This window comes from Rutidosis leptorrhynchoides, chromosome 8 (genome assembly GCF_046630445.1).
Source record: "Rutidosis leptorrhynchoides isolate AG116_Rl617_1_P2 chromosome 8, CSIRO_AGI_Rlap_v1, whole genome shotgun sequence".
Classification (NCBI taxonomy): domain Eukaryota; kingdom Viridiplantae; phylum Streptophyta; class Magnoliopsida; order Asterales; family Asteraceae; genus Rutidosis; species Rutidosis leptorrhynchoides.
The window spans coordinates 46,955,551-46,982,452 of record NC_092340.1 but is presented as its reverse complement, the minus strand read 5'-3'; the positions used below and the strand labels follow the sequence as shown (position 1 = coordinate 46,982,452).

The 26,902-nt window shown below is 35.1% G+C and overlaps 1 protein-coding gene and 1 long non-coding RNA gene across 15 annotated transcripts in view; one reads left to right on the top strand and one right to left on the bottom strand.

The window, feature by feature from the left end:
- The window catches only part of LOC139861841 (uncharacterized), a 38,011-nt gene extending 25,721 nt beyond the window's left edge, over positions 1–12,290 (bottom strand). Inside the window, exon 1 of the long non-coding RNA XR_011763978.1 lies at positions 12,244–12,290. This is a non-coding gene — a long non-coding RNA (uncharacterized lncRNA). The remainder of the gene's footprint in view (positions 1–12,243) is intronic.
- Positions 12,291–18,181: 5,891 nt separating this feature from the next.
- Positions 18,182–20,883, top strand: LOC139861249 (RNA cytidine acetyltransferase 1-like). 14 transcript variants are annotated; one of them, XM_071849576.1, is made up of 5 exons: positions 18,224–18,986; positions 19,195–19,223; positions 19,349–19,398; positions 20,220–20,296; positions 20,400–20,879. In XM_071849576.1, the coding sequence occupies exons 3-5, from the start codon at positions 19,389–19,391 to the stop codon at positions 20,724–20,726; spliced, it is 414 nt and encodes a 137-aa protein (XP_071705677.1). In that variant the 5' UTR covers positions 18,224–18,986; positions 19,195–19,223; positions 19,349–19,388; the 3' UTR covers positions 20,727–20,879. The 14 variants fall into 14 exon arrangements, 13 of the variants coding, with proteins under 13 accessions (XP_071705677.1, XP_071705678.1, XP_071705679.1 ...); XM_071849577.1 differs by having other exon boundaries at positions 18,225–18,683; positions 19,185–19,223; XM_071849578.1 differs by having other exon boundaries at positions 18,225–18,683; positions 19,182–19,223.
- Positions 20,884–26,902: the final 6,019 nt, after the last annotated feature.

Here is a 26,902-nt window from a genome sequence, read left to right as displayed (position 1 = left end):
CTAATCTCTTATATAAGGAAAGAGGCATAACACTTACACTCGCACCTAAATCTGCTAGTGCATCATACATGACACAATCACTAAGTAGACAAGGAACAATAAATTCACCCGGATCACCTACCCTAGGTGGAGGTTTTGGTGTAACTGTCTTCACCGGGTTTATATTTACGGCTTTTGTTTCTTGCACTTTCTTATTCTTTTTCTTCTTCTTCTTTCCAGAGGTATCACAATCTTTATTACCTATCACTTGCTCATACTCAACTCCTTTTCTTGGAAACGGGATGGGTGGTTTGTATGGTGCCACCATTGGTTTTACATACTCGGGTGGTGGTGGTGTAACTTCTTCATTGTTACTCTCATCTAAAACCTTCCCATCTTCTGGTGCTGGTTTTTCAGAATTCGTTGAAACCATATTAACATTCTCATTCCGAGGATTTACTTCAGTATTACTCGGTAGCTTTCCTTGTTCCCTCTCACTCATCATGCTAGCAAGAGTACCTACGTGTTTTTCTAGATTCAAAATGGAAGCTTGTTGAGTTCTTAATGACTGATCAAACCTCTCGTTCGTTTGGGTTTGAGTTTCAATAAATTGTGTTTGAGATTCAACTAGCTTAAATACCACGTCTTCCATATTTGACTTTTTCTCTTCGGTTTGTTGTGGTGGTTTATACAAGCCATGTCTTTGTGGATTGAAAGTGTTGTTTTGAGTTGGTTGGTTATTCGAACCTTGTTGGTTATACGAGTTGTTGTTGGGTCCGTTTGGATTGTAAAGAATGTTTTGATTTCGATTGAAGTTTAACTTTGGCGGTTGATAATTATTTCCAGGCCTTTGGTTCATATAAGAAATATTCTCTCGTTGTTCCATCGTTGGTTCAATGTGACAATCTTTCAATAAGTGTGGTCCACCGCATTGCTCACAACTGATTCGTATTGCGTGAATATCTTTATTCATCTTTTCCATTCGTCTTTCGAAAGCATCTATTTTTGCGGAAACGGAATCAAAGTCATGGCTAGAATCGGCTCTAGCCGCTTTAGATGATCGAAAGATATCTTTTTCTTGGTGCCACTCATGCGAGTGGGAGGCTGTGTTATCAATAATTTTGTAAGCTTCAGTTGCGGTTTTCTTCATAATGGATCCACCAGCGGTTATGTCGATGTCTTTTCGTGTGGCGATGTCTACGCCTTTATAGAAGATTTGTACTATTTGAAAAGTATCTAATCCGTGTTGAGGACATCCTCTCAACATCCTTCCGAATCTTGTCCACGCCTCATATAATGTTTCATTTGGCTTTTGCGCGAACGTAACAATTTCTCCTTGAAGTCTCACGGCTTTAGATGCCGGAAAGAATTGTTTAAGAAATTTTTCAACTAAAACATCCCATGTGTCAATCGCCCCTTCAGGTAACGATTCTAACCAATCTTTGGCTTCTCCCTTTAAAGTCCAGGGAAACAACATGAGATAGATCTGCTCATCTTCCACTTCTCGGATTTTGAATAGTGTACAAATTCTTTTAAACGTACGAAGGTGTTCGTTTGGATCTTCATTCGGCGCACCACTATATTGGCACTGATTAGTTACCATGTTTAGAATTTGTCCTTTGATTTCATAATCTGGAGCATTAACTTCTGGCTTAATAATGGCGTGACCTTGGCCCGTGCGTGTGGCTCTCATTCGGTCTTCCATACTTAGAGGTTCTAGATTTTCCATGATTGGAAGTGTTGTATCTGAATCACTAGAGGTTTCTGATTTAATGGTTTCTTCCTCAACAATCTCTGTTTGAATGATTGGTGGTTCCGGAGGAAAGTTTAATGGTTCGGGATCTACAAACCGTTCCTGAATATTCTCCGGATTCTCAATTGTGAGGTTTGTTTCAAAAACTGGATTATCGGAAATTTGAGTTTGAGGATTTGGTCGACTTGATGACGATTCTAAAGAAAAATCAACGGCGGCGATATTCGTTAAACGATGTCTTGATCGAGTTACAGGTGGTGAACGTATGACCGGCGGCGAACGTCTTGCTCGGTGCATTCACTGAATATCCTATTAGTTTTTAAAAAGGAAAGAAAAATTATAATAAGTTATCCAACCAATAGACTTTTCTGATTTTGCCCACGTTTCGAATAGCCAAAAGATGCAGCAGAGGGGCAGGATTCGTTTGGTCTCAATATAATTGAGGACTGTTTGGCTCCAATAACCCGGTCCACGTACAAATCCAACTATTACTACGAACCAGAAAATTTTGATGTCTATCAATTTAACCACTTAAAATAAATTTTCGTAATTTTAAGAAATTTAGAGAAGAAGTAGAAAAAAATTCTAAGTCCTAAAAACTAGAATGGCGAGAAATAAGAAAGAAATAGATTGCGCGTCGAAAAATGTCGAAAAATAAAAGGTCGAAAAATAGGCGTCGAAAAATAAAAATAAGAAAGTAGTGCGAAATACGGCGTCGTAAAATTCTAAAGCACCTAAAACTTAGTCTAAGGAATAAGCACTTAAGGGATTTTACGGCAAAGCCTAAAAATTCTAGAAGTAAAAATAACTATGGCAAAAACTAAACTTAATACTAAAAGTTGCGACTATAGTCTAAAAATCTAAAGGTAATAAAACTAAAAAAAACATTTTTTTTTTTTTTTTTATAGAAAAAATATAATTTTTTTTTAATAATTTTTTTTTTTTTTACGTTTTTTTTTTTTTTTTTTTACGTTTTTTTTTTTTTTTTTTTTTTTTTTTTTCGTTTTTTTTTTTTTTTTTTTTTTTAAATTTTTTTTAAAAACGATTTTTTTTTTTTTTTACAAAAATTTTTTTTTAAAACGAATTTTTTTTTTCTTTTAAAAAAAAAAACGATTTTTTTTTTTTTTTTACACAAATTTTTTTTTTTTTTTTTTTAAAAACGAAAATTTTTTTTTTTTTTTTAAAAAAAACGATTTTTTTTTTTACAAATTAATAATTTTTTTATAATTATAATTTTTTTTTAAAACTTTTTTTTTTTTTAATTCATTTACTATTCATGAATAGTAAATGAAAATAAATTAATTAATTTACTATTCACATGAAAGCGACATGATAGCAATTATTAATTATAAGTTACATAATATACCCCTGAAGTATTTAATAAATACGACTTTTTTTTTAAAATTTACGTAAATTTTGATTCTTAAATATTTTTATATTATTATATTCTATTTCAATATTATTATATTATTATATTCTATTTCAATATTATTATATTATTATATTTTATTTCAATATTATTATAATTAAAAATATAGCGTTTTAGCGCTCCCCGGCAGCGGCGCCAAAAACTTGATGATGTAGCGTGAGGGTACGAAATACTATTATTTTTACTAGGAAATACTACAAAATATGACACAAGTTTTATTAATTTACGGATGGGATATACCTAAACCTTGCTACAACACTATAGGCAGTGTACCTAATCGTAAAGTAGTGTAGTTTTTAGTAAGTCCGGTTCGTTCCACAGGGAGCTGGTGAAACTTACTATATTTTTAACTATATTTATACAAAATATATATAATTATATAAGTAGTAATATTATTATAAAAGGGGGGTTTTACCGTTTAATGACCGGTTTGTCGATTCTATATTTTAAGCGTAAAGATAAATGACGATAATTAAAGTGCGTAAAATAATGACAATAAATAAAATGACAGTAAATAAAATTGCGAGTAATAAAATGACAGTAAATAAAGATACGATGAGAAATATAATAAAAGAATTATGCTTATTTAAACTTCCGTAATCATGATGTTTGACGTGTTGATTTTAATTTATTACCATGGGTTAATTGTCCTTTGTCCTGGTTTATTTGATACGTCTATCTGGTTTTTGTCCATAATAGTCCATCGGTCATAAATATAAAGTGCGAGTATCCTCGTCAAATTACCCTTATACCCGAAGTCAAATATTCCAACTGATTAAGGATTTAAACTGTGACGCAGTTATCACTTCTGTCAACAATTACACCAGTTATCACTGTATGTAATCCACCCCTGTTTTAATTAGTTTATGAATATTAATTCATCCACTTGATCAGAATGAATAATCAATTACCCAACCCAATTGATTAATTAAATGATTATAACAGATTCCATATGAACGTCACTAAATAGGACAACCATAATCATTATTAATTATTAGGATAATTAATTTGAAGATAGGTTCGACAGACTCCAATGAGTTGTCACTCAATTAGACAATACCCCCCATCTATTAATAGTCAATAATCCAATTTCCACAAGTGTCGGTCTTTTGCCCAAACCTTAATTATGGTCCAAAGTTCAATAACCCAATTTTAGTAATTAGCCCAACATCATGAGTACTTCATTTTAAATAAGCATAATAACGACTTAGCTACGAGACATTAATGTAAAAAGGTTGAACATAACTTACAATGATTAAAAATAGCGTAGCGTTACACGGACAGAATTTCGACTTACACACTCAAACGATCTCTATCATAAATCTTATTATTATCATAATTTAAAATTAAAATTAAGATTATTGTTATATCTGATTACATTAACATTATGATAGAGAATTATAAATATAGATATTGATATTTGATAGATAGAAAAATAAGAAAAAGATAGAAGAAGAAAAAAAAAGATCGGAAAAAAAAAGTTCTCCCCTTCATCGTAATACATCGTTCCTTTTATAGGAAAATTAGAATTCAAATTTTCATTTACGACCCCTGAACTATGCTCAATTAACAACTTTTTATTATTTAATATTATTCTTATTATGAATTATTTAAATATTATATTTTATTCTTGTGCATAGTTGACTCGTAATTTTTACACCGTTGCGTCGAGCGCTGAAAGTTGGTTCATGCCTCGGTTCCGGATTTTCGAACGTCCTTTCGTACAATTTTATATCTTGTACTTTGTGTTTTGTAACTTGTACTCTTGTCATTTTTAGACGTTCTTCATCAATAAATTGAACCTTTTGAATTGTATCTTGTACATTTGAGCTTTTTGGACGTTTTGGTCTTTCAAATCTTCGTTTTTGTCTTTAAATCTTCATTTTCGAGCGATTTGCGTCTTTCGTCTTCGCACTTATTTATTTAACTATTACAACTAAAAATAAGGAAATTACATTTAAAAACTTTACATATTGGAACGATATTGCTACAAAATATATGTTCATTTGGAGCACTATCAATCAGTGTCGATGCGTTGAAATTAAAGGATTTGAAGGCACAGAATTATTTGTTTCAGTCAATTGACAAACATATTCTTAAGACGATCACTCAAAAGAATACGGCTAAGCAAATATGGGATGCTATGAAGATGAAGAATCGGGGAAATGCTCGTGTTAAACGAGCTCAACTCCAACGTTTAAGAAGAGACTTTGAAATGCTGGAGATGAAATCAGGAGAAACTATTGCTGCATATTTTGGAAGAGTCATGGTAACAACAAATGATATGCGAAATTGTGGGGAAACTATGCAAGATGTTCAAATCGTGGAGAAAATTCTTCGCACACTAACAGACAACTTCATACATGTTGTGTGCTCCATCGAAGAATCCAAGGATCTTGATACGTTAACTATTGATGAGCTTCAGAGCTCATTACTGGTTCATGAGCAGAAACTTCTAAAAAGAGTGTCAGACGAACAAGTTTTGAAGGTGGAACATGACACTGGAAGGGGACGAGGAAGAAACTCATATGGACGTGGACGTGGTCGTAGACGTGGTCGTTCACATACTGACAAGAGTACATTGGAATGCTATCGATGTCACAACATGGGACACTTTGCATACGAATGTACTTCTGGGGAACGAGTTGCAAACTACACAGAGTTTGATGAGAACGAAGAATTGTTGTTGATGGCAGCTGTAGATGCTGAAAGGAAAGCATCCAAAACAGTATGGTTTCTGGATTCAGCTTGTTCAAATCATATGACAGGGGTAAAAGATTGGTTTGTGCGACTAGATACAACCTATAGTCACACAGTGCGGTTGGGAAACGACTTGAGACTAAATGTCCAAGGGTTAGGTGATGTTCGTATCACCGTGAATGGAATAACTCAGATAATTTCAGAGGTTTATTATGTTCCCGAGCTCACATCTAATCTCATAAGCATTGGTCAGCTTCAAGCAAAGAAGGTGAAGTTTGTGATGAACAATGAGACTTATCAAGCATATCATCCTCAACGAGGTCTCATTATGACCTCTACGATGACAAGAAACCGCATGTTCCCAATATATGCATCCATCACACCATCACTAGAAAGGTGTTTGAAAGTAAGCAGTGAGGAAGAAGATCAGATATGGCACCAACGCTTTGGCCATGTGAATTATAAAGCATCGAGGACCATGAAATTCAGGAAGATGGTTGATGGGTTACCACACTTGGCTCAGAAAAGTCAAATTTGTGATACATGTGCTATTGGTAAACAAAGACGTGAAGCAATTCCAAAACAAAGCAAATGGCGAGCCCCTGAAAAATTACAACTCATCCATACAGACCTTTGTGGGCCAATAACTCCAGCTTCTCAATCGGGAAAAAGGTATGTTCTCGTGTTTATTGATGACTATATGAGAAAAACATGGGTATATTTTCTATCACATAAAGGAGAAACGTTTGAGTATTTCAAGAGATTTAAAGCATTGGTAGAAACAGAAACTGGGAAAAAGGTGAAGTGTTTACGAAGTGACAGGGGAGGAGAGTTTACTTCAAACGCTTTCAATGATTTCTGTGAATCAAGTGGCATTAAAAGACAATTAACGGCATCTTACACTCCCCAACAAAACGGAGTAGCTGAGCGACGTAATCGAACGATTATGAATATGGTACATTGTCTTCTCATTGATAAATCTATGCCTCGTTTTTTCTGGACAGAAGCAGTAAAATGGGCATCTCACGTACTCAATAGATGTATAAGTAGAAGCTTAGATGACAAGGTACCAGAGGAGTTGTGGACAGGTGCAAAGCCTAGTGTAAAACACTTTCGAGTTTTTGGTTGTGTAGGTTTCGTTCATGTACTTGCACAAATGAGAACTAAGCTCGACGATCGCAGCCACAAGGGTGTATTCTTGGGTATCAGTGTTGAGTCTAAAGCTTATCGTTTATATGATCCGGTTGAAAAGAAGGTTTTTATTAGCAGAGATGTCGTGTTCGATGAAAAAGAAAAGTGGGATTGGAAAATGACTGATACAGAAATTGGATCATTAACAGTGGAAGAAGAAAGTGGCAGTTCACAAGTGATAGAGGAGGAAATTTCACCAGTGTGTCATCTTCAAAATAATAATAATGGAAGTACACCAGAGGCCACATCAGATGTTACCTATGAAGATCAAGTACCCACAAATATCGAGTCAGCTACTGTTGAAGGCACACCACAACCGGAATCATCTACTCGGTTACGTAGAGCACCAATTTAGATGAAGGATTACACACCCGGTAATGATCTATCAGATGAAGAAGCATTGGAAGATGAAGTGGGCTACGCTATGTATAGCTCAGTAGATGATCCTGTTACTTATGAAGATGCATGTAAAGAAGAAAAGTGGGTCAAAGCAATGGAGAGTGAAATATTAGCCATTCAACAAAATGAAACATGGGAATTGGTGGATCTACCTGATGGTGCAAAACCAATAGGTGTAAAATGGGTTTATAAAACCAAGTTGAATGAGCATGGAAATGTGGATAAGTATAAGGCACGACTTGTTGTTAAAGGGTATGCGCAAAAGAAAGGTGTTGATTATAAAGAAGTTTTTGCACCGGTAGCGAGATGGGATACCATTCGCACGTTACTAGCTGTGGCTGCAAAACATGGTTGAACTATCTTTCAACTTGATGTTAAAAGCGCGTTCCTACACGGTGAGCTAAAGGAGGTGGTTTATGTCAACCAACCAGCTGGGTTTATCAAAGCAGGTGAAGAAACAAAGGTGTATAAGTTGAAAAGGAAAGAAAAAAACTACTGCTTTAAACTGTCCCCTATCAATAACTTCTTTCACACTGTTAAAAAAACAAGTCAAACAAAGAAAAATATAAATATAAAGTACACTAAAAAGGAAAGAAAAAAACTAATTTAAACTGAACAAAATCAATAAATCATATTCAATTAGGTCAAGGACTCAATTTTTTTCAGTTAAATCATTCACAACCCTAACTGAAAGATATAGTGAACAAACTCACCTGCTAATGAGAAAGCATGCTTAAGTCAATCGGTGAAGAAGCCAATATTTAATCAAGCAACTACATATTTATTCCAATCAATTAGCTTCTACGTTAATGTCAATCTGATACCTCGCGCACCACAAAGTGTCCTGCTACAGCCTGAAATTCAAACGAGAAATAAATCATATTGACAACCTACGTATGAGATAATTTGATTGATGAATTGATAAAACCGTAACTAATTGATTGATATAATGAACTCGTCAAAACCCTAACTCACCTACGAATGAAATTAACGCTTGAATCAATCGGTGAAGAAGCCAAACAAATCGTGCATTTGTAAATCGATGTAAATAATCGAGAGAGAAGAACAATTAAGCGTGAATCGATTGAACGTATAAAGGATGATGAAGAAAAAAGGATTAAATGAACTATTAGAAAGGAAAAAGTGATCAAATAAACTTGTAAAGGAATCGTGGGTCAGAATAAATTTTAACGGGTCAAATTATATCCGGTCAAGCCCATGGATATTTTTGACAAAAGTGTGCGTCAAAAATAAAATATATTCAATTTATTTCTTTTAATTTTTTTGACGCTTCCAAAAGCCAGGAATTACTTCTATTTTTAACACCTGAAACTGTATAAATTTCTTTAACATTGTTAAGTGTCAAAGATATCTCATATATATGTCAGTAATTCCTATACCATCATAAACGTTAAAGAGTATCAAAAACTTTCGCGCTTGTATAGAGCGTTAAAAAATAACTGTCAAAAACTTAAACATTTTTTTGTAGTGATGTCCAGATCCGTAATGCATCAGCCAATTTCCATTCCTCATGTAGTGGAGTGGTGTTAATCTCCAATAATATTTAATATATTTCGGATGAGGAGTTAACGAAATCCACTTTTCCCAACATCGGCCGTTCACATCCATCATGCATTTTTCGACCCTCCACATATTAAAGGCGTCATAATACACAAATATGACAAGCCGCCCTTGCATCATCTTAATTACCAATTCATAGTCTAATCTTGGATATCTTAAAGAGGGAGTTGCTATCTCTATCCACTTTTTGGTAGTTAAATCGAATCTTTTAATTGAATACGAATGCGGACTTAATAATTGTCCTTTTTTTATATGAAATAAATACTGTTTTCGCTCAGCAGCGCATAAGATGGGCATGGGATCATACCATTAAAAAAAATGTCTACCTTCATCCAAGAGTCGAATTTCAACGAGTATATATAAACATTATTAGAAATTGTAACACGTAGAAGCTGGTAATCGTCTTCAGAAGAGTTGTACGATAATGATAAGCTGGCTCTCTTAGTGATTAAAAAACAATCTTTTTGAGAATTGTTTTTTGACATCATCTTATAATCACCTCTCATAGGATTCCACAATATAAAGTCGTCATAATAATTACTGCCATTAAAATTACCCATTATTATTCCAACGCAAACAAGTCCGTTCTGAGATGCTAGAAGCTGTATGTGTTCACGATTGGGTTCGAATGGAAAAGGCCGACTCGGAGTTAAGTCAGCATCAGGTTCTTCACAGTCCAAGATGCGAAAGCTGCTAGGTGTTTGAAATGAGAATACAATAAGCTTCGAGTGGTTATATATTTGGTTATTGTTCATGTGACGGAGATGAATCTTGGAGAATTTCGGAGATGATAAGTATGATTTCCATAGCTTACAAACACGCATAAAACGCGATACAGATTTCACAGGTAACCTTGGAAGAATGTCGCATAATATTATCTCAACTAGAAGCTCCCCCATGGATATATTTGATCTGATGCTTAAATTGTATGAATTAGGTACGGTGAATATTTTTAAAATATTTATTCAATTTTTCTAACTTGGGGACCAAGTCTAACTCACGTGGTATTCCAAAACCTACAGAAAACATAAAAAAAAATTGATGATAAACCCTTTTTAACAGGTAAACCATCTTGATTACAAAATTTTCAGATTTGGATAGTATCAAATGTGGCACACGATGCATTTAAATGGATCGTGTTCAGGCCCATTAGCCAATGATCGTCACATAACCCATTACCCATGACCCTACTAATCACAGACAAAACAAGATCGACAGTGACCCATTCATTTATATCTCTATACATAGTCGATAGACAATGGATCACTGTTGTCACTTTTCTTTTGTTGTTTTTAATAGGCATTGTATTTTTAAACAGCATTGGGCAACAATTAAGTATGAATCAGATGGAAATCAACAACTATTTTGCAATCATCAAATAAGATTCAACATCCATTCAATGATTCGTATACTACTATAGCATCAACAAAGATGCAATGAGTAACCACATAATGCAAAACAAATAGGCAAACTAAAAAAAAGAAAAAGAAAAAAAAAAAGAAGATGAAAATAATAAACGCAAGCACAAAGCACAACAAAATCACTATAAAGAAACAAAAACTAGCATACCGAAAAGCATACTTAATCGAACAACAACAGCGAAAAAATTAAAACATAAACAGTTAACCAAATAAATTCATCCCAGCTCCTGTCTGTATAGCCTACTAATCATGTTCAATCCAAAAGTTTTACTTTAGGGAGTTGATCCGTACACCACTTGTTTTTTGCCATACACCACCAAACTACAATCTTTGACTATTTTACCCTTTCTAACTCAAGGCCCTTTTCCCTAAATTAATTATGAGAAAGGGTAAAATGGTCCAAAATTAAATTTTTGTGGTGTATGGCAAAAAGTAAGTAGTGTACGTATCAGCTCCCTTTACTTTATGGATAAGCAAAATATTAGGCTTATCTATCTCAAATATACTAGGAAAAAAAAAAAAAAGCTTAATAACGAAATATGAATTTTGTACAACAATTAATCAGTAAATTTCATGACCAAACCCTAAATCCAATAACAAGATGAAATATTCAACAGAAATAAAAGGTATGGATACTGAATTGAATTTCAATGAAAGAATAGGTAGAAAATACCTAGACCTGGCAAAATGGACCCAAAGTCTTAAAAATGGGTCCATTGGGTTTACTTTAAGACCCAAATGGGTCCAAGCACATAATATAACAAATATCTTAAAGATCCAAATGGGTCCAATCACATAATACAAAAATTACTTGAAGACCCAAATGGGTTCACTTCAAAAGATTTGTTTTTCGGCGCGCATTTTTCGGCGGCCGTTTTCGGGGCGCTTATTCGGCGCGCGATTTCGGCGAGCGTTTTCGGCGCGCGTTTTTATTGGGCGATTTCGGCGCGCGAGTTCGGCTCGCGATTTCGGCACGCATTTTCGGCGCGCGATTTCGGTGCGAGTTTTCGGGGGCCTTTTTGGGCGCATGTTTTCGGCGCGCGTTTTTCGTCGCTCGTTTTCGGTGCGTGTTTTCGGCGCGCTTTTTCGGCGCCGTTTTCGTGGCGCGTTTTCGGGGACCGATTTCGGCGCGCGTTTTCGGCGCGCTTTTTCGGCGGCGCGATTTCGGCGCGCGTTTTCGGCGCGCGTTTTTATTGCGCGTTTTCGGCGCGCGATTTCTTTACGCGTCTTCGGAGCGCGATTTCGACGCGCGATTTCGACGCGCGTTTTGGGCGTGCAATTTCGGCGGCCGTTTTCGGCACCCGTTTTCGGCGCGCGTTTTTCGTCGCCCGTTTTCGGCGGCGCGTTTTCGGAGCGCGTTTTCGGCGCGCGATTTCGGCGACCTTTTTGGGCGCGGGTTTTCGTCGCGCGTTCGTCGCCCGTTTTTCGTCGCCCGTTTTCGGCGCGCGGTTTTCGGCGCACGGTTTTCGGCGCGAGATTTCGATTCGCGTTTTCGGCGCCCGATCTCGTCGGGCGATTTCGGCGCCCGTTTTCGGCGGGCGTTTTTGGCGACCGTTTTCGGGGCTCGTGTTCGGAAGAGATACATCAAAAAATACAAACAAGAAAATTTTTACTAGCCCGACCCAACCGACCCGGGTCTTGACCCAACCCGACCCAGGTCTCTACCCAACCCGTTCGACCCATTTTAATTCTGACCTGTTTCGACCCATGACCCATTTCGACCCGAACCCATTTGGTCTTTGACCCAACCCGACCCATCTCGACCCGTTTGCCAGGTATAATTTAAATACCTGTATATTTTGCTTTGCAGAACTGAGATTGTAGACTGAGAGAGACGAACAAAAAGTGCCGGTTCTTTATTTATTTCTACTACTAGGGCAATATTTTAATTTTCGATAAAAGGGATATTCCAAGTGGCCCAACTATGGAGTAGCTAAATTCCAAATGGCCCACAAATTAATTCAAATAAAATGCAACAATATGCCGAAATCACGCATCGCATCACGCATGTTACGTATAGCTTGGTGTGTGATACATGATCACCGAGCACTAAAGTAAAAAAACACGTGGTATCGCATCAAACATTAACTAACTGGGAACACGCATGGTGCGTGTTTTTTTTTCATAAGGCGTCTGATTCAGTTTTAGAACTCACCCGCACCAAAAATCCTAGAAAACACGCATCAAATGGTAACTTCAACCTAAGGTCGTGATTATACCCTTTTACCCCCTTTAACACGCAAACATGCACCAAAAAGCAAACATTCACGTTTAAAATTGTTGATCGAGCGAAAATCCGTCAAATCCGACCTGTTAAAGTAGTTGATCAATAAACCGGATATTTCCACGTCTTCCACAATGTCAAATATTCAGGTATAATCAAGATTCCATTTGTTTGATTCATTATATCTAGCATATATACCGTCGAACAGTTGGTGTGCGTTTAAGTTATTTTGATTTCTGAATCAATTGCGTGCGTATATTTAATATATATTAGTAGTGGTTGTTCTTTAAATGTTGTTGATGTTGTTTAATCTTAGTTTAGATGTTATGGGTTGGAACAAAAATCGAAACTCATTTTTTTGGTCGTTAACGCGTCACAAGGAACCATCACGCACAAATCGACAGCCGACACGCACTTTGTGTGTGGTGCATGGTTAAAACTATATTTTTCGTTTGGTTGATGCTCGTCGCTATTTGTTTTCATGATAAACGTTATATACCGGCTGAGCTTACCAACAACGATGGTATGCTAGTTGAACCAGCAACGATGTTCGGTTACCACGCATCACACATCGTGTGTGATGCGCGATGAAAGGGCATTTTTGCAATTATCGTAATTTGAGAACATATTGTTAAACACTTTTAGAAATGGGGGCATTTTAAGTAATTTCCCAAAATGTAATTGAAGCTTAAATTTCGTGTATAATTACCGTTTTACCTGTGACCATCTAACAAGGTTTATTTGAAGCCCGACTAGAGTTGTGTATGGTACGGGACTTGATTAAGGTAACTCGGTTCGGATTCGTCTCCAATCTTATTTTATATTAAAAAGTCAGATCGAGAACACATAATATAATAGGTTTGGTCCGGTTCTGAAAAAATTACCATTATGTTTCATAATCATATGATATATAAGAAGTCTACGAATATCACATAATAAAAAATTAAAGCAAACTCTTCATACATATATGGAATAATACACGTCTTGAAAATTGAATTTTATGCATTGTTATAATATAGGGCCCGAATGGCCCAAAAAGGTAACATAAGTTACCAAATTTGACAATCAAGGTAACCTACAAAAAAAGATGCCCGAAAAGGATTTCAATTTAATTTTTGCGCAAGAAAAGGATTGCATGTTAAAAATTTTTAAAATTGAGGTAATATCCAATGAAAAAATAATAATCTAAAATCGCGAATTACTTCAAATTGAAAGTTGGAACAGATTCGTAGTGCTTCAATTAGCATTTGTTGTGAAGCAAGTTCATCCAAAACATCACGAAATACAACGAATCGAGATGAACAAGTCGTTTGTGTTCAAACGACTTGTTCAACTCGATTCGTTATTTTTCGTGATGTTTTGGATCAAGTTGCTTCACAAAAAATGCGAATCGAAGCACTACGAATCTGTTCCAACTTTCAATTTGAAGTAATTCGCGATTTTAGATTATTATTTTTTCATTGAATATTTCCTCAATTTTAAAATTTTTAAACACACAATCTTTTTCTTGCGCAAAAATTAAATTGGAATCCCTTTTGGGCTTACACGATTTGGGGGTTACCTTGATTGTCAAATTTGATAACTTTAGTTACCTTTTTTTGACCATTTGTCCTATAATATAACATAAATCAATTGACAATTACTATAAAAGCTATTAACAAGAGTGATTCTCGCACTCTTATTCGTTGAGTTACTGTTCACCCACTTTTTTTTATGCAAGACTAAACAAGTAAGACCTTTTGACCATTAAATGAATTAATAGGTCTTCTAAAAGATCCGTGAACAAGATTATACGCATGGATTATTTCAAAGATCCGTTCATAAGATTATACATATTCATTAACTAAAAGATTTGTTGATTATTACGAACCTTGTTTAGGTTCTCGGTGTCATATGTAAGTGGTTAAACTCATTATCCTTATATACTAATCAACACCACTTCAATAAATCCCCCAAAACGACATCTTAACCTCTCTTTAAAGCCCTCTAATTTTTTCCCCTTCCCTTCCAGCATCTTCATTCTCTTCCCAAAATATAAACACTTCGACATCATCATCTTCCATCAATCAACCCTCACAAACATGAGCTGCTACAATTTCCACAAAAGAGAAAACCAAATGGGTGCTTAGGGGAAGAAAGGAACACAAATATACGTTTCATCTATGGAGTTCTCAACGACGGCTCCTTTAACCAATTCCGATTAATTCGTCATTGCATACGTTTTCAATCTGTTTTAACCTTCTCACCATGTTTTTGCAATGAAGAACTACTTTCCCATTTTTTTAGTTGGTGGAGGAGTCAACGTAAAAATTAGGGTTTGAGCGATTGATCTCAAGCCGTTAATTCTATTGTTGCAGTTGTCGTCGGTGCAGCCACTACCTTCCTAACCGCTCGCTGGTATCCTACTGCCTTTTTGTTATTTAGTATCATAATTATTAATTTTAATGTAGTGTTACTCACTGTACTATTGTCTTTTTAAATTTATGATGTTTCATGTGTTTAATTAATTCAATTATTGGATCTGTATTTAGATGATTATTTTTTTCTTTTTTGGGAATTTAGGAGAAGGTTTGTTATGGTTTTACAATATCTTTTATGACTATTGTATCTGTTTTTAGCATGAGTTGTGTTGTCTCAGATCATGTAACCATAAAGCTATTGTTGTGTTAACATGTTGAATTGAAGTAACATTGTGTGTATGACCTTCTAGAGTTTGATAATTTGTCATGTATCATAGTCCAAGATCTTTAGGTGTTCACAATTATCAAACGCATAAAAAGTTAATTTACTTTTGATTTACTAAGTCAAAATAAGTTTAATGAACTATTGATAATAAAAGAACACTAATTTGATGCGATGATTGTGGGTGGTGTTGGTGATGGCTTAGGTTGGACAATGGTATGTCGTTTGTCATTTGGTGCAACTTTCTCATCTCTTGGGTGATGGCTTGGGTTACAGAACTCTAAGTGTGAATGGAGACAGATTCCTTCATTACATTCAGCAACTTTATAAGTTGTTCTGTGGTATCCGATTAGCACTTGACTAGAAGATCGCATACATATACTCCACATATAGAACCAACATGTATATGAGTTGATCTATTGAATTACACATACATATTGGTTCACTAATAATCGACTTTTTGAATCTCACTAACAATTCTTATGTCCCTTATAGAATATTCATATATGACTGTACGTGCAATTTAATGAAGATATTTAGTTATTGCTTGATGTCAAAATATTCGTGAGAATTATATAAAGTTAAAGTCAAACTTTTCATTATTTGTTTGTTTTCCCTTATAATGGAATTTATTAGTTCTATTTTTCTGAAAATACAGGCGTAGTTGGAGGTCGAACTTTTGAAGTCTTAGAAGGAGCTGAGTTGGAAGAACTGCTTCTACAGCCTACCAACTGCCATGCAGCTCCAACAAAAAATCATGTACGGTTGCTATACTAATGTGCTGCATTGTTGTATTTTAAAAAAAAAACTTATATTATTTATTCACTGTGCTTGATGTTTGTTAGCTGATATTGTTTATCTGCATTATTTTGGATTTGCATAGTTGTTTTGGTAGTATTTTGTTGCTAAGATGTTCTTTAATTATGTTATTGGTGTATCTGAGGTAATTATTGTCTTCTTTTGTTTATTTTTGGTTGTTTCAGTTCGGGTGAAAAATACTTCCATTACTGTTTTTTTTGTTATAATAATGCCACCCAATAAAAAAAAGACTCATAACAACTCTGCCAAGGATGTCTGCCCATCCATTGCTGCTGCTGCTACAAGTTGTGATGGTTGTGCAAGTTTATTAGACAACTATAATTGTATAAGGTTATGTTCTATTTATAGTTTAGGGATACTTAGTGTAATTACACCTTCTATATATAGAAGGCACAATACTCTGAATAATACACACAGAACTTACAAGTTCAATATCTCTCTTCCTCTATTCTATCCTCTATTATGGTATCAAGAGCTGTAAAGGCCTAAGTCCGGCAACTATTCCGGCAGCCACTATTCCGGTAACAATTCCGGCAGCTACTATTCCGGCAGCAGTTCCGGAACAAAAAAAAAAAAAAAAAAAGTCTCAGCCGCTCATTCGCTATTAAAGACATGGGTAACTTGTCTTATTTTCTCGGGATTGAAGTCACAAGGAATGGTAACGACATGATCCTATCACAATGCAAATACATACATGAACTTTTGGAACGCGCCGACTTATCTAATGCTAAACCGGTTTCATCTCCCATGACAACCAACGCAAACCTTGCTCTTGGTGATAGTGCAACATTTGACAACCCCGTTCAATACCGTCAAATTGTAGGTGCCCTTCAGTATGTTACATTGTCTCGACCGGACATCACTTTCGCAGTCAACAAAGTCTGTCAGTACATGCATTGTCCCACGATAAATCATTGGTCAGCAGTTAAACGAATTCTCCGTTACTTACAGGGCACTGCCAATTATGGGTTACGATTTATACACGGCTCCGGAACAGTGCTTCATGCCTACACTGATTCCACATACAACTCACTGACTAGCTTCTCTGATGCTGACTGGGCAGGTTGTCCAGATGACCGTCGATCCACGGGAGGATATGCTATATATCTAGGTTCAAACCTAGTATCATGGTCTGCACGAAAACAAAAGACTGTCTCTCGATCTTCAACAGAATCTGAATACAAGGCCCTAGCTGACACAGTTGCAGAACTAACATGGCTTCAAGATTTATTACGTGAACTTCGTGTGCCTGTTAAATCAGTTCCTACCTTATGGTGTGATAACCTTGGCGCTACGTATCTCTCAGCTAACCCAGTCTTTCATGCACGTACAAAACATGTAGAAGTTGATTTTCACTTTGTCCGAGAAAGAGTTGCTCAACAAAAACTTTCAGTTCAGTTTATAACTACTGACGATCAGATTGCTGATATCTTCACCAAGCCGTTGTCCTCACCAAGATTTCTTCTATTACGATCCAAGCTACAAGTCGTATCCCGCCCTTAGCTTGCGGGGGAATATTAGACAACTATAATTGTATAAGGTTATGTTCTATTTATAGTTTAGGGATACTTAGTGTAATTACACCTTCTATATATAGAAGGCACAATACTCTGAATAATACACACAGAACTTACAAGTTCAATATCTCTCTTCCTCTATTCTATCCTCTATTAAAGTTCATGACAATGTGTTCATTCAACGTCTGAATGTGCATTCCAATGTCAACTAACTACTACTTCTCACTCAGTGCTATAGATACTTTACCTTTTGTTGAAGGTGCAACTGTTATGTAACCCCATTTTCTTATTTTGTATTTTCGTATTAGAACGACTTATTTGTGTTTTAACAAGTTGTCTTTCTGTGTGTAATGTAGTTCCTGGTGTTCGCCCTATTGTCTTTGGCTGCTCATTCTAACATTACAGAGTTTCAATAGAATTTGGCACATTCATTTTCATCAGACCTGCCATCAAAGGTATTTTTTACAAATTTATCTAACCATGATTATCCTTTTGATTGTGTGATCTTTGGATAATTTCTGGCTGTTATAACTGATTTGCTTGGCTACTTAGTATCTTTTTATTTTTCATGTTTATCTAGTTGCGAGTAAGTAATGTTTGGTTAATACATGTAGGTAACAGCCGAAGTTTATATTCTTATATGTTAACCAAATAATAAAGCAAATAAATACAGTCTGCTACAAATTTACAGGGGCGCAATCCAAGCTTATACAGCTCACAAAGATCATTGTTTTTACAGTAAGTTGGTGAGGTTATGTGTTTTATTAAATACGAGTACTTGCCTTATTCGAGGCTATTTCCATTTGGCGAGAAAATCTTAATTGAATGGGCAATTGGTAGGTGAAATCTTAGCTGGATAGGTATAATTTATGAAAGTCCATATGGCAAACTATATAGGATGCATCCAGGATGTTGAGAAAATCAGAACGAGTGGTAAAACACAAGAAGTGCAGAAACTACGATGATAGATCGACATTATAAACCTCAAGTAAGAAACCATTTTACTAACAATTTTGCAACTACAAAATCGTAACTACAACCCCCAACAAAAAACCACTTAATATTGTCCTTTCACATCCAATGATAATGTCGTACAACTAACACTACGGAATGACCAACCAACGTCATTCGACATCGATACTTACAATTCGCTTCAAGGGCCGATTATTGTCGAGGCAAGTGCGCGACAACAACTATAAAAAACGTCTAATTCCATCCACTACTGAACATAAGACAATCCTATTTAAACCCTCCAACAGAATTGAAACATGACATTACTCCATGCCTACAGGTTACAAACTTGTACTTATCATTCATATTAATATTCTATTCACATGTGATTATTACTGCTCTGTTTATAACCACCATATTTTTGTAACAAATGCCAACTGCTGATATAGCTAGGAAGTTTAATAATAATGAAACTATTTTGCAAACATCCTTGAGTTATTAATCGTTTGTATAATAAACTCTCATGTAAACGAAGGAGGGGAGAGCAGGCAGCAGTGTGAAGCATGTTCTACTTCGGGTGCGTCTATTGTTTGTGTAGATGGTGATTTCCCACTGACTGGTCCTTCAAACCATATGGATATATTTGTATTATTGTGTTATATTCTTCCTGTCATACTGGATTGCGATATTTTTGAATTGCAGGTAGTGCTTTACCTGTTTTCGATCGTTACATGGAACACTTATGGTACAAGGTATGTTTGTTGTTTTCCTTTCAGTTGTCCTCATAATGATGAACATTATGTTTTATGAGCAATGGTACGGTTGTCATTTGTCTATTTGTAATGTATTTATTTTCTTCGTGTTGCTGTCTTCACGGGGTAACCAATTTTTATTATGTTATTGATGACTGCGAGTGAACTGCCGTTATTGTGGTGTGATTTCTTGGTATGAGGAACGCCTAAGATATTCATCAAATAGTTAGATTTTCAACTGTTGTAACTTTTAGTAGCTAAAAGTAGATGTATTTTATAGATGTAACCAGCTGCAACTACACATAAACCAGTACGACATAGGTTATTTTGGTTTTTGCTGTTTCTAGGGATTCTTCTCATTCCTCTTACAATAATAGCACCGAAACACACCTGCAGCAACGCGCGGGCTGTTCCAATTCTAGTTATGTAAATGGATGTAATGGGTCATTCGGTGGCATAAATTGATTATATCTCCATGCAAATTTCTTGCACAAAAATTTTGTATGTTTAAAGAACAATTAACTATCTTTTTTTGGACTGTAAGTAATGAATTTTATTTAACTATCTTTTGAAAACAATTTATTTTCTTCAGAAAATGATGAATTTGGATAGGCAACAAATAATGTTGTGTTACCTGGAAGTCATGAGGATGTTCCACAAATATTTAGATTTTGAAACAGTTTAAGTCAACTCTACCCCCGGTTAAAGAAGTAAATAAGAAGTTTGATTACCAGCATTCGTCTTATTTCAATTCCCCAACTTTTGAATATGCGCCGATTTGTGCTTGGTAACCAAAACTTGCTTTGTTGTTTCTATTGTAGATACATTTTTTACTTTTTGCTTGCATCACCTGATTTCAGTGGACGAGGATCTTGATGAAGCGCCAAGGAAAGTCAAGGTTTGACCCTTTCACGAAATCAGTTGGTTAAATTTGCCTTTTATAACGTATGTTGTCAGGATTTTTGAAACTTCACGTATTTGGCATGTGATACAATGTTTAGGATGACTTCAAGGTGCAAAGTGAAGGTTTAATGAATCCGGAGTATCTTCAGAGATATGCAATTGCTGATAAAGATGCAGAATCTGAGAGTGCTTTACAAAATGGTGGCGTAAAGATACCTTCAGGTGGTGTAATTAGCGTCAAGTCTAGCAAAAGCAAGGCAGAAAAATACTTGAAGCCAAATTTTTTTTTGAGAAAAACAAGGATGGAAATTCTTCCAAATCATAGAGGAAGAAAAACAGAACATCTTAATCTAAGTTGTAATTTTATTGTTCCGATTAAGTTATTGGGCATCCACAGTTTTGACTTAACCATAAATGGTATTTAAAATTGTTTGTGAACCGACAAAGGCAGAACTTAGCTTATGTTAACAAAGATTAAATAGTGACCGATTGCTATATAGTTAAATGTTCATGAACTTGATTGTTTGTCATCTTCAACCTAGATGTGTTTGGGAGATGATATTTTCACAATCACTTTTATTTTTTAAACCAGTTTCGTTTGGGGGTTCGCATCCTCATTTCTGTGGTAGTGATTTTTACTTTTATCTTTTTACATAGTATAATTGTAAGAAAAAAAAATCACTTTTAAAAACCTATGCATCAAGAGGTAACCAACTACTACTTACGGAGTATATTTAAATGAGTGAAGAAATTTGCAAGTGGAATTTTAAATCTTCTATAATAATGAAGAATGCGATTTTACAACTAATCAAATTTTAAACTATAATAATTGGTCAACAAACAACCCTAACAATTCAATTTTGGTCGAAGATTGAGTAATTTATTCATCTTCTTATTATTATAAAAAATTTAAATTCAAAAAACTCGTTTAATTTGCCAAAAAGTATATAATATATATATTCACATATCTTATTTAACCTAGTTTTGAACTTGAATTTGATTTGACACGAAAGTTTCACACATGTAATAGGTCAAAGACATTTGTTATTTGGTCTTTTGAAGAAGGTTACGATAATGACAAGAACCAGAAACCACACCAAACAAGTGTTATAATTTTCTTTTTAAAAATCATGATAAAAAAAGGCACACAATTTGTACAGTAGTTTCACATCTAAGTTGAAAAGATGAGTGTCACTCTAATCTTTTCTACTGCATTTCCAAACCGGAGATGATATTTTCGCAATAATTTCTACTTGTTTCAACTAAATTTTCTAAAATGCCATTAATGATAAATTTACATAATCTTTATAAAACTTTTTATTATAAGTTATAGAGGGGTATTTTAGGAAAAAATGATGAAATGATGGTGGAGGTTTTTTGATAAACTGCTGAATACATATTTCGAAAGTAAATTGAAACCGGTTTTAAAAAAGAAGGAAATGGGGAACCGGTCTCTATTCCTAACTTTCAGAACCGATTTTCCTGAAAACCCGGTTTCAATATTTAGAGACCGGTTTTTTAAAAAAACTGGTCTCGTTTCTCCGCAAATTTTTGAAGTGAATTGGGCGGGAAGTGAACCTGCTACAAAAATTAAAACCAATTCTGCATATAGTGATATAAAACATAGACTTCTTCAATTCTCAAGTTTATTTCTTTTGTTCTAAATTTGATTCAGATATTCACTTCTAAGATTCAAACTACCAAAGAGTTAAACTTTCATAAAACCGATTCAGGTGATAAACTTTCAGATTCATATATGTTTTTCAAGTTTTCATACTTTTTCTATTACATAATTTTTCTATGAATTATTATTGTATGAATTATACTATTTAACATAATGATATAAAACACGGACTGATATGATATAAAACAGAGATGAAGGTGGATGTGATGATGATGAAAAACAGAGATGAAGCTATGGTGGTCGATGATGATGATGTTGTGGGTGATGAAGATATGGTTGATGATGGTGATCGATGATGATGGTGATGATGATTTGACAAATCAGTTGATGAAGCTGATATGGTGATCGATGATTAAGATGTCGTGGATGACGAAGATATGGTTGATGATGGTGATCGATGATGATGATGTATAATAACTTTTTCCTTTTAAAAGAAATAAGAATACAAACCGGTTTTTGTTAACAAACCGGTTTCAAAAGTTAAGTTTCGGAACCGGTAAACCGGTCTCAACTTTCTAAACCGCTACCTTTGCAAACTGGTTTTGAAAGGCCAAAAAACCAGTCTCTAATCTCCTTTTTTGTAGTAGTGAATGTTACTCATAACCCTAATATTATTATTAGTAAACTCTTGTTTTATTAAGCCTAAGTTCTATAAAATCTATAAAGTCATTCCCTATTCTAACACTCTAACTGAACTTCTATCCTTTATATCAGCAGCTATCACTTTAACAATTTTTTCACTAAACTCTTCATATTATATATTATATATTATATACTTATATCTAAAAAGTAAAGTGGAAATGAATAGTACTATTCACTTTTTCACTTTTCGCAAACTTAACCCCCTAACTTTCATTAAAATACAAATCGAACTTCTCACTTTATACGTATATTTTTCCCCAAATTTCACAAACTTACCCCACTTTATACCTATATCTAAAAGGTAAAGTGGAAATGAACAGTACTATTCACTTTTCCACTTTTCGCAAACTTAACCCCCTAACTTTCATTAAAATACAACTCGAACCTTCTACTTTATACATATATTTTTCCCCAAATTTCACAAGCTTAACCCCCTAACTTTTATTAAAATACAAATCGAACCCCCACTTTACTAACTTTTTTTTTTTACTAATATTCAATTTTCACAAACTTAACCCCCTAACTTTTATTAAAATACAAATCGAACCCCCACTTTATACGTAAAGTTTTTTCAAATTTCACAAACTTAACCCACTAACTTTTATTAAAATACAAATCGAACCCCCACTTTACTAAATTTTTTATTTTTTTTAAATAAAACCCGAACGCTAAAAGAAGCAACTTTCACAAAAGTAACAACCCTTCAATGTTATGTCGAAAAAAATTCTTTTTTACAAAATAGATCAAGATTTTTTTTTTAACTCGCATTCAAAATGGAGCCTCCGGCGCGAAGCGAGGGCTCCAAAACTAGTTTATCACTAAATAATACTCCAAAATATACCCATAAAATATACGAAGTAATAAGTACAAGTTATAATAAATAGAGTACTAAATGAAAAATGCATCGATCCCACTTATCATACTCAATTGAACGTCAAGAGTGTGGCTAACGTTTACTTTAACTTGGGTTGTCCCAATCTTGGTGAATTGTTGGCTTGCTTTGACGAGTCATTTAACTAAAGATATGGATATGAATGATTAAGGCCACTTCCTATTTGTATCATTGTATGTCATCAGATACGTTATTGGGCGCCAACAGATAACCCTGATTGGCAACAAATAGTTAGTGGGTTCGCCAGCCATGCTTGCAACGAGGCTCAACCGGTGGATGTGGGTCCCACAATTTTATTTTCCTATTTTTTTATTGCTAGTAAACATATAAACTAAAAAATTAAAATAGTTGTTAATATATATATATATATATATATATATATATATATATATATATATATATCTTTTTTGAAAGGCAATAGTCGGCATCGAATACTCTCATTTGCCATGCACGCGCACACTTTTGGAAGGAAACCCGAATCGCATTGCAGGAACCCAATCCTTAAATCATCCCGAGGGACAGGCAGACCGGGTTTGAATCCTCAATGGATCCTGGAGAAAACTCCCCTGAGGTTAATCTGGAACTCTGATGTGACGTTCGTGTTCTCAACTTATAATAATATAAAAACAATGATGAAACACTTAACCAATTAACACAAACGTCCGGGCAACAATAACCCGATCATTATAGCAACTAGCAAGTATTCAAGCAAGGTTCGTTCCACATGGAGCAATTTAAATGACTCTCAAAGTACTAGTAATTATCCTAAGTTGGTTGGGGAGGGGGGGGGGTTAAGAAAGATTTGATTGTTGATTAAACTAATATTAAACTAAAAGAAAGATTAACAATTAAGAGAGAAACGTGTCCACTTGATTATTTCACCTTTTGCCATGGTTTACCCAACTCATTCAGTACACAATAATGTTTAAACATATAGTTTCATTTCCATTCGTCAACTTCCATAAAACCTCAATCAAATGAAATTCGTTAACTCTCGTAGACTCATTTCAAAGATCAAACTATGTTTTGAGTGAAATCATTGAGACATTGGTTTTGGATTAAAATCCACTAAAATCCTTTAATTATCAAAATCCCTTAAGATAATCAAACACTATCATGTTGAATAAAAGCCAATTGAAAACCAAACCAAACCAAGAATCCAATCCCTTGAAATCCCCAATTTGTTTGTCTAGATCACCAATGGTGTAGAAGTACAAATTGCTTCACTAATCAAATTCCTAAGAAAAGCTATACAACTTATATAATCAAAGTAAAGCTTTCAATAATCAAAGTAATAGGTCTTCAACCAAGCATAATAATCATCAACTCAATCAAACACCCAATTCATAAATTAGGGCAAAATCAAGCATCAAGTTTACAAATCAAGTGAACATAAGTAATATAAGCTATAATCATTGCATAAACAAGAAATAAATCAAAGAAATAACAATCATTCATCATTACAACTAAAATGGAAAAAAGCTACTACTAAAATAGAGAAGAAACACTAAAATGGAGAATGGATGATGGAAATTGAGCTTCAATCTTCTTTGATTTAAAGTTGGGAGCTTGAAATTAGCCTTCATCTTGATGGAATAATGATTGGAAACCTTTTAGGGCTCCAAAACGGCCTAAGGAAGCAGCTCTCTCAACCAAAAATTCCTAAAATTGTTTTTATAGTCGAGATGAGTTTTTGGCTGAATACAGGCCTGGAACGACGTTCCAGAAGGTGAAACGACGTTCCTTAAGGTGGAACGATGTTCTTAATTAAGAACCACGTTCATGATGTAACACCCCGTTTTTCTAAACATGACGCTTGTGGCGTCTTACGGAGTCCAAGAATGAGTATTTGATAGTTTGGATGTAATGAATTGACCACGTTTGACTTTGGGATGTTTTAAAAGTGAAATTGGAGTATATCAGATAAACTGTCAAGTTTGAAGGGGGTTTGTCGCGTTCTGGTGTGTCGCGATCCGTGACAAACAGGGTCAAAATGCGAAACTTCTGATCCATGACTTCTGTCCTTTTGTCGCATTTGAGTGTTATGTATCGCGTCCTGGTGTCGTTAAACGCGACGAAGTGTCGCGAAATGCGACAATTGTCGCTGTAATGACATTTTAACCCATTTTAATGGAATCTTTTGGGGGTTTTTTGGTAATTTCACATATGACTGGTTTTAGAGCCTAAAAACTGATACAATCTTATCCCTAACACATTTATCACTTCTTCATCTACTCGCATTCATTTTAGAGAGAGAGAGATGGAGTGTTAGTGAGAGAAAGCTTACTTTGGGGAAGAAGAAGACCAAATCTCGCATGAGCCCGAGTTTTATAGTTGTTCCCTATGTCTCTAGCTACGTCGTGATAGTGTTTGTAAGTCTTAACTCCGCGTTTTGAGTTTTAATTGATTTATGGCTAGGGTTTGTTCATTTGAGACTTGTAAGACCCATTTGGGGGATTAAATGGGTGAATTTGGGTTAAATTGGTGTAATGAAACCCTAAGGTTTTGTAATCTAGGGTGTGGTCTTGTAATTTGGTGTTTGTAAGTATTAATTGTGTTGTAAATCACTAATACACTTGTGAGTTAGAGAAAGGTGGTTAATGGGTTCAAGTTTGACCAAATTATAAGTCTAAATGTTAAAATGGGTCAAATGGATAATGGTTGACCTAGTTGGGTAAGATGGGTAGGAAATACCCTAAGTTTGTGTTAGTTGGTGTTGTGAGACTTTAATCACTAGCTTTTAGTGATTTATGACAAGTCTTGACCTTTAATGGGCGGTTTTGGTGTGAACGGGTCATTTAATGCAAATGGGTCATTAAATGCACAAGTGTTAAATGTTGATGTTTAGTCCAACTAGTTTGTGTATTGAATGTGTACTTAATGTATTAGGTACCTTGCGTTGAAGCTTGCGGATTTGTTAAATCGTCACCTAGGCGATAAGGTGAGTGGAATATTTATACATGTATGTATGTAGTTTATTTACTCGTACGCGATGTGGGCCTTAGGTGCCACATCGTGAGTATTGGTGTTATGTCACAAGATGGTGACTTATTTATGGTATGGGTGATGAGAACTACGGGTCGGTAGTGTCTTGATAGGTGACTCACAAGTCGGTGACACCCTATAGTGCTACACAAGTTGGTGACACTTAATGGCGCTTCACAAGTCGGTGACGCCACATGGCGTTCACAAGTCGGTGGCCCAAATGTATTGGTGAATGATTCACAAGTCGGTGACACCCTTTGGTGATTCACAAGTCGGTGACACCTTATGATGATTCACAAGTCGGTGACATCATACGAGTGAGACTCGACGTTATTGGTCGTCTACAAGTCGGTAGTACCATTGCGGGGAATGGTTTGATATGTTATGTATTGTTATGT

Excerpts from the sequence above, each read along its gene's own strand:
- LOC139861249 (XM_071849576.1), top strand. Across the intron at positions 20,297-20,399 it reads AAGCGCCAAGGAAAGTCAAG|GATGACTTCAAGGTGCAAAG; the intron begins GTTTGACCCTTT and ends TACAATGTTTAG.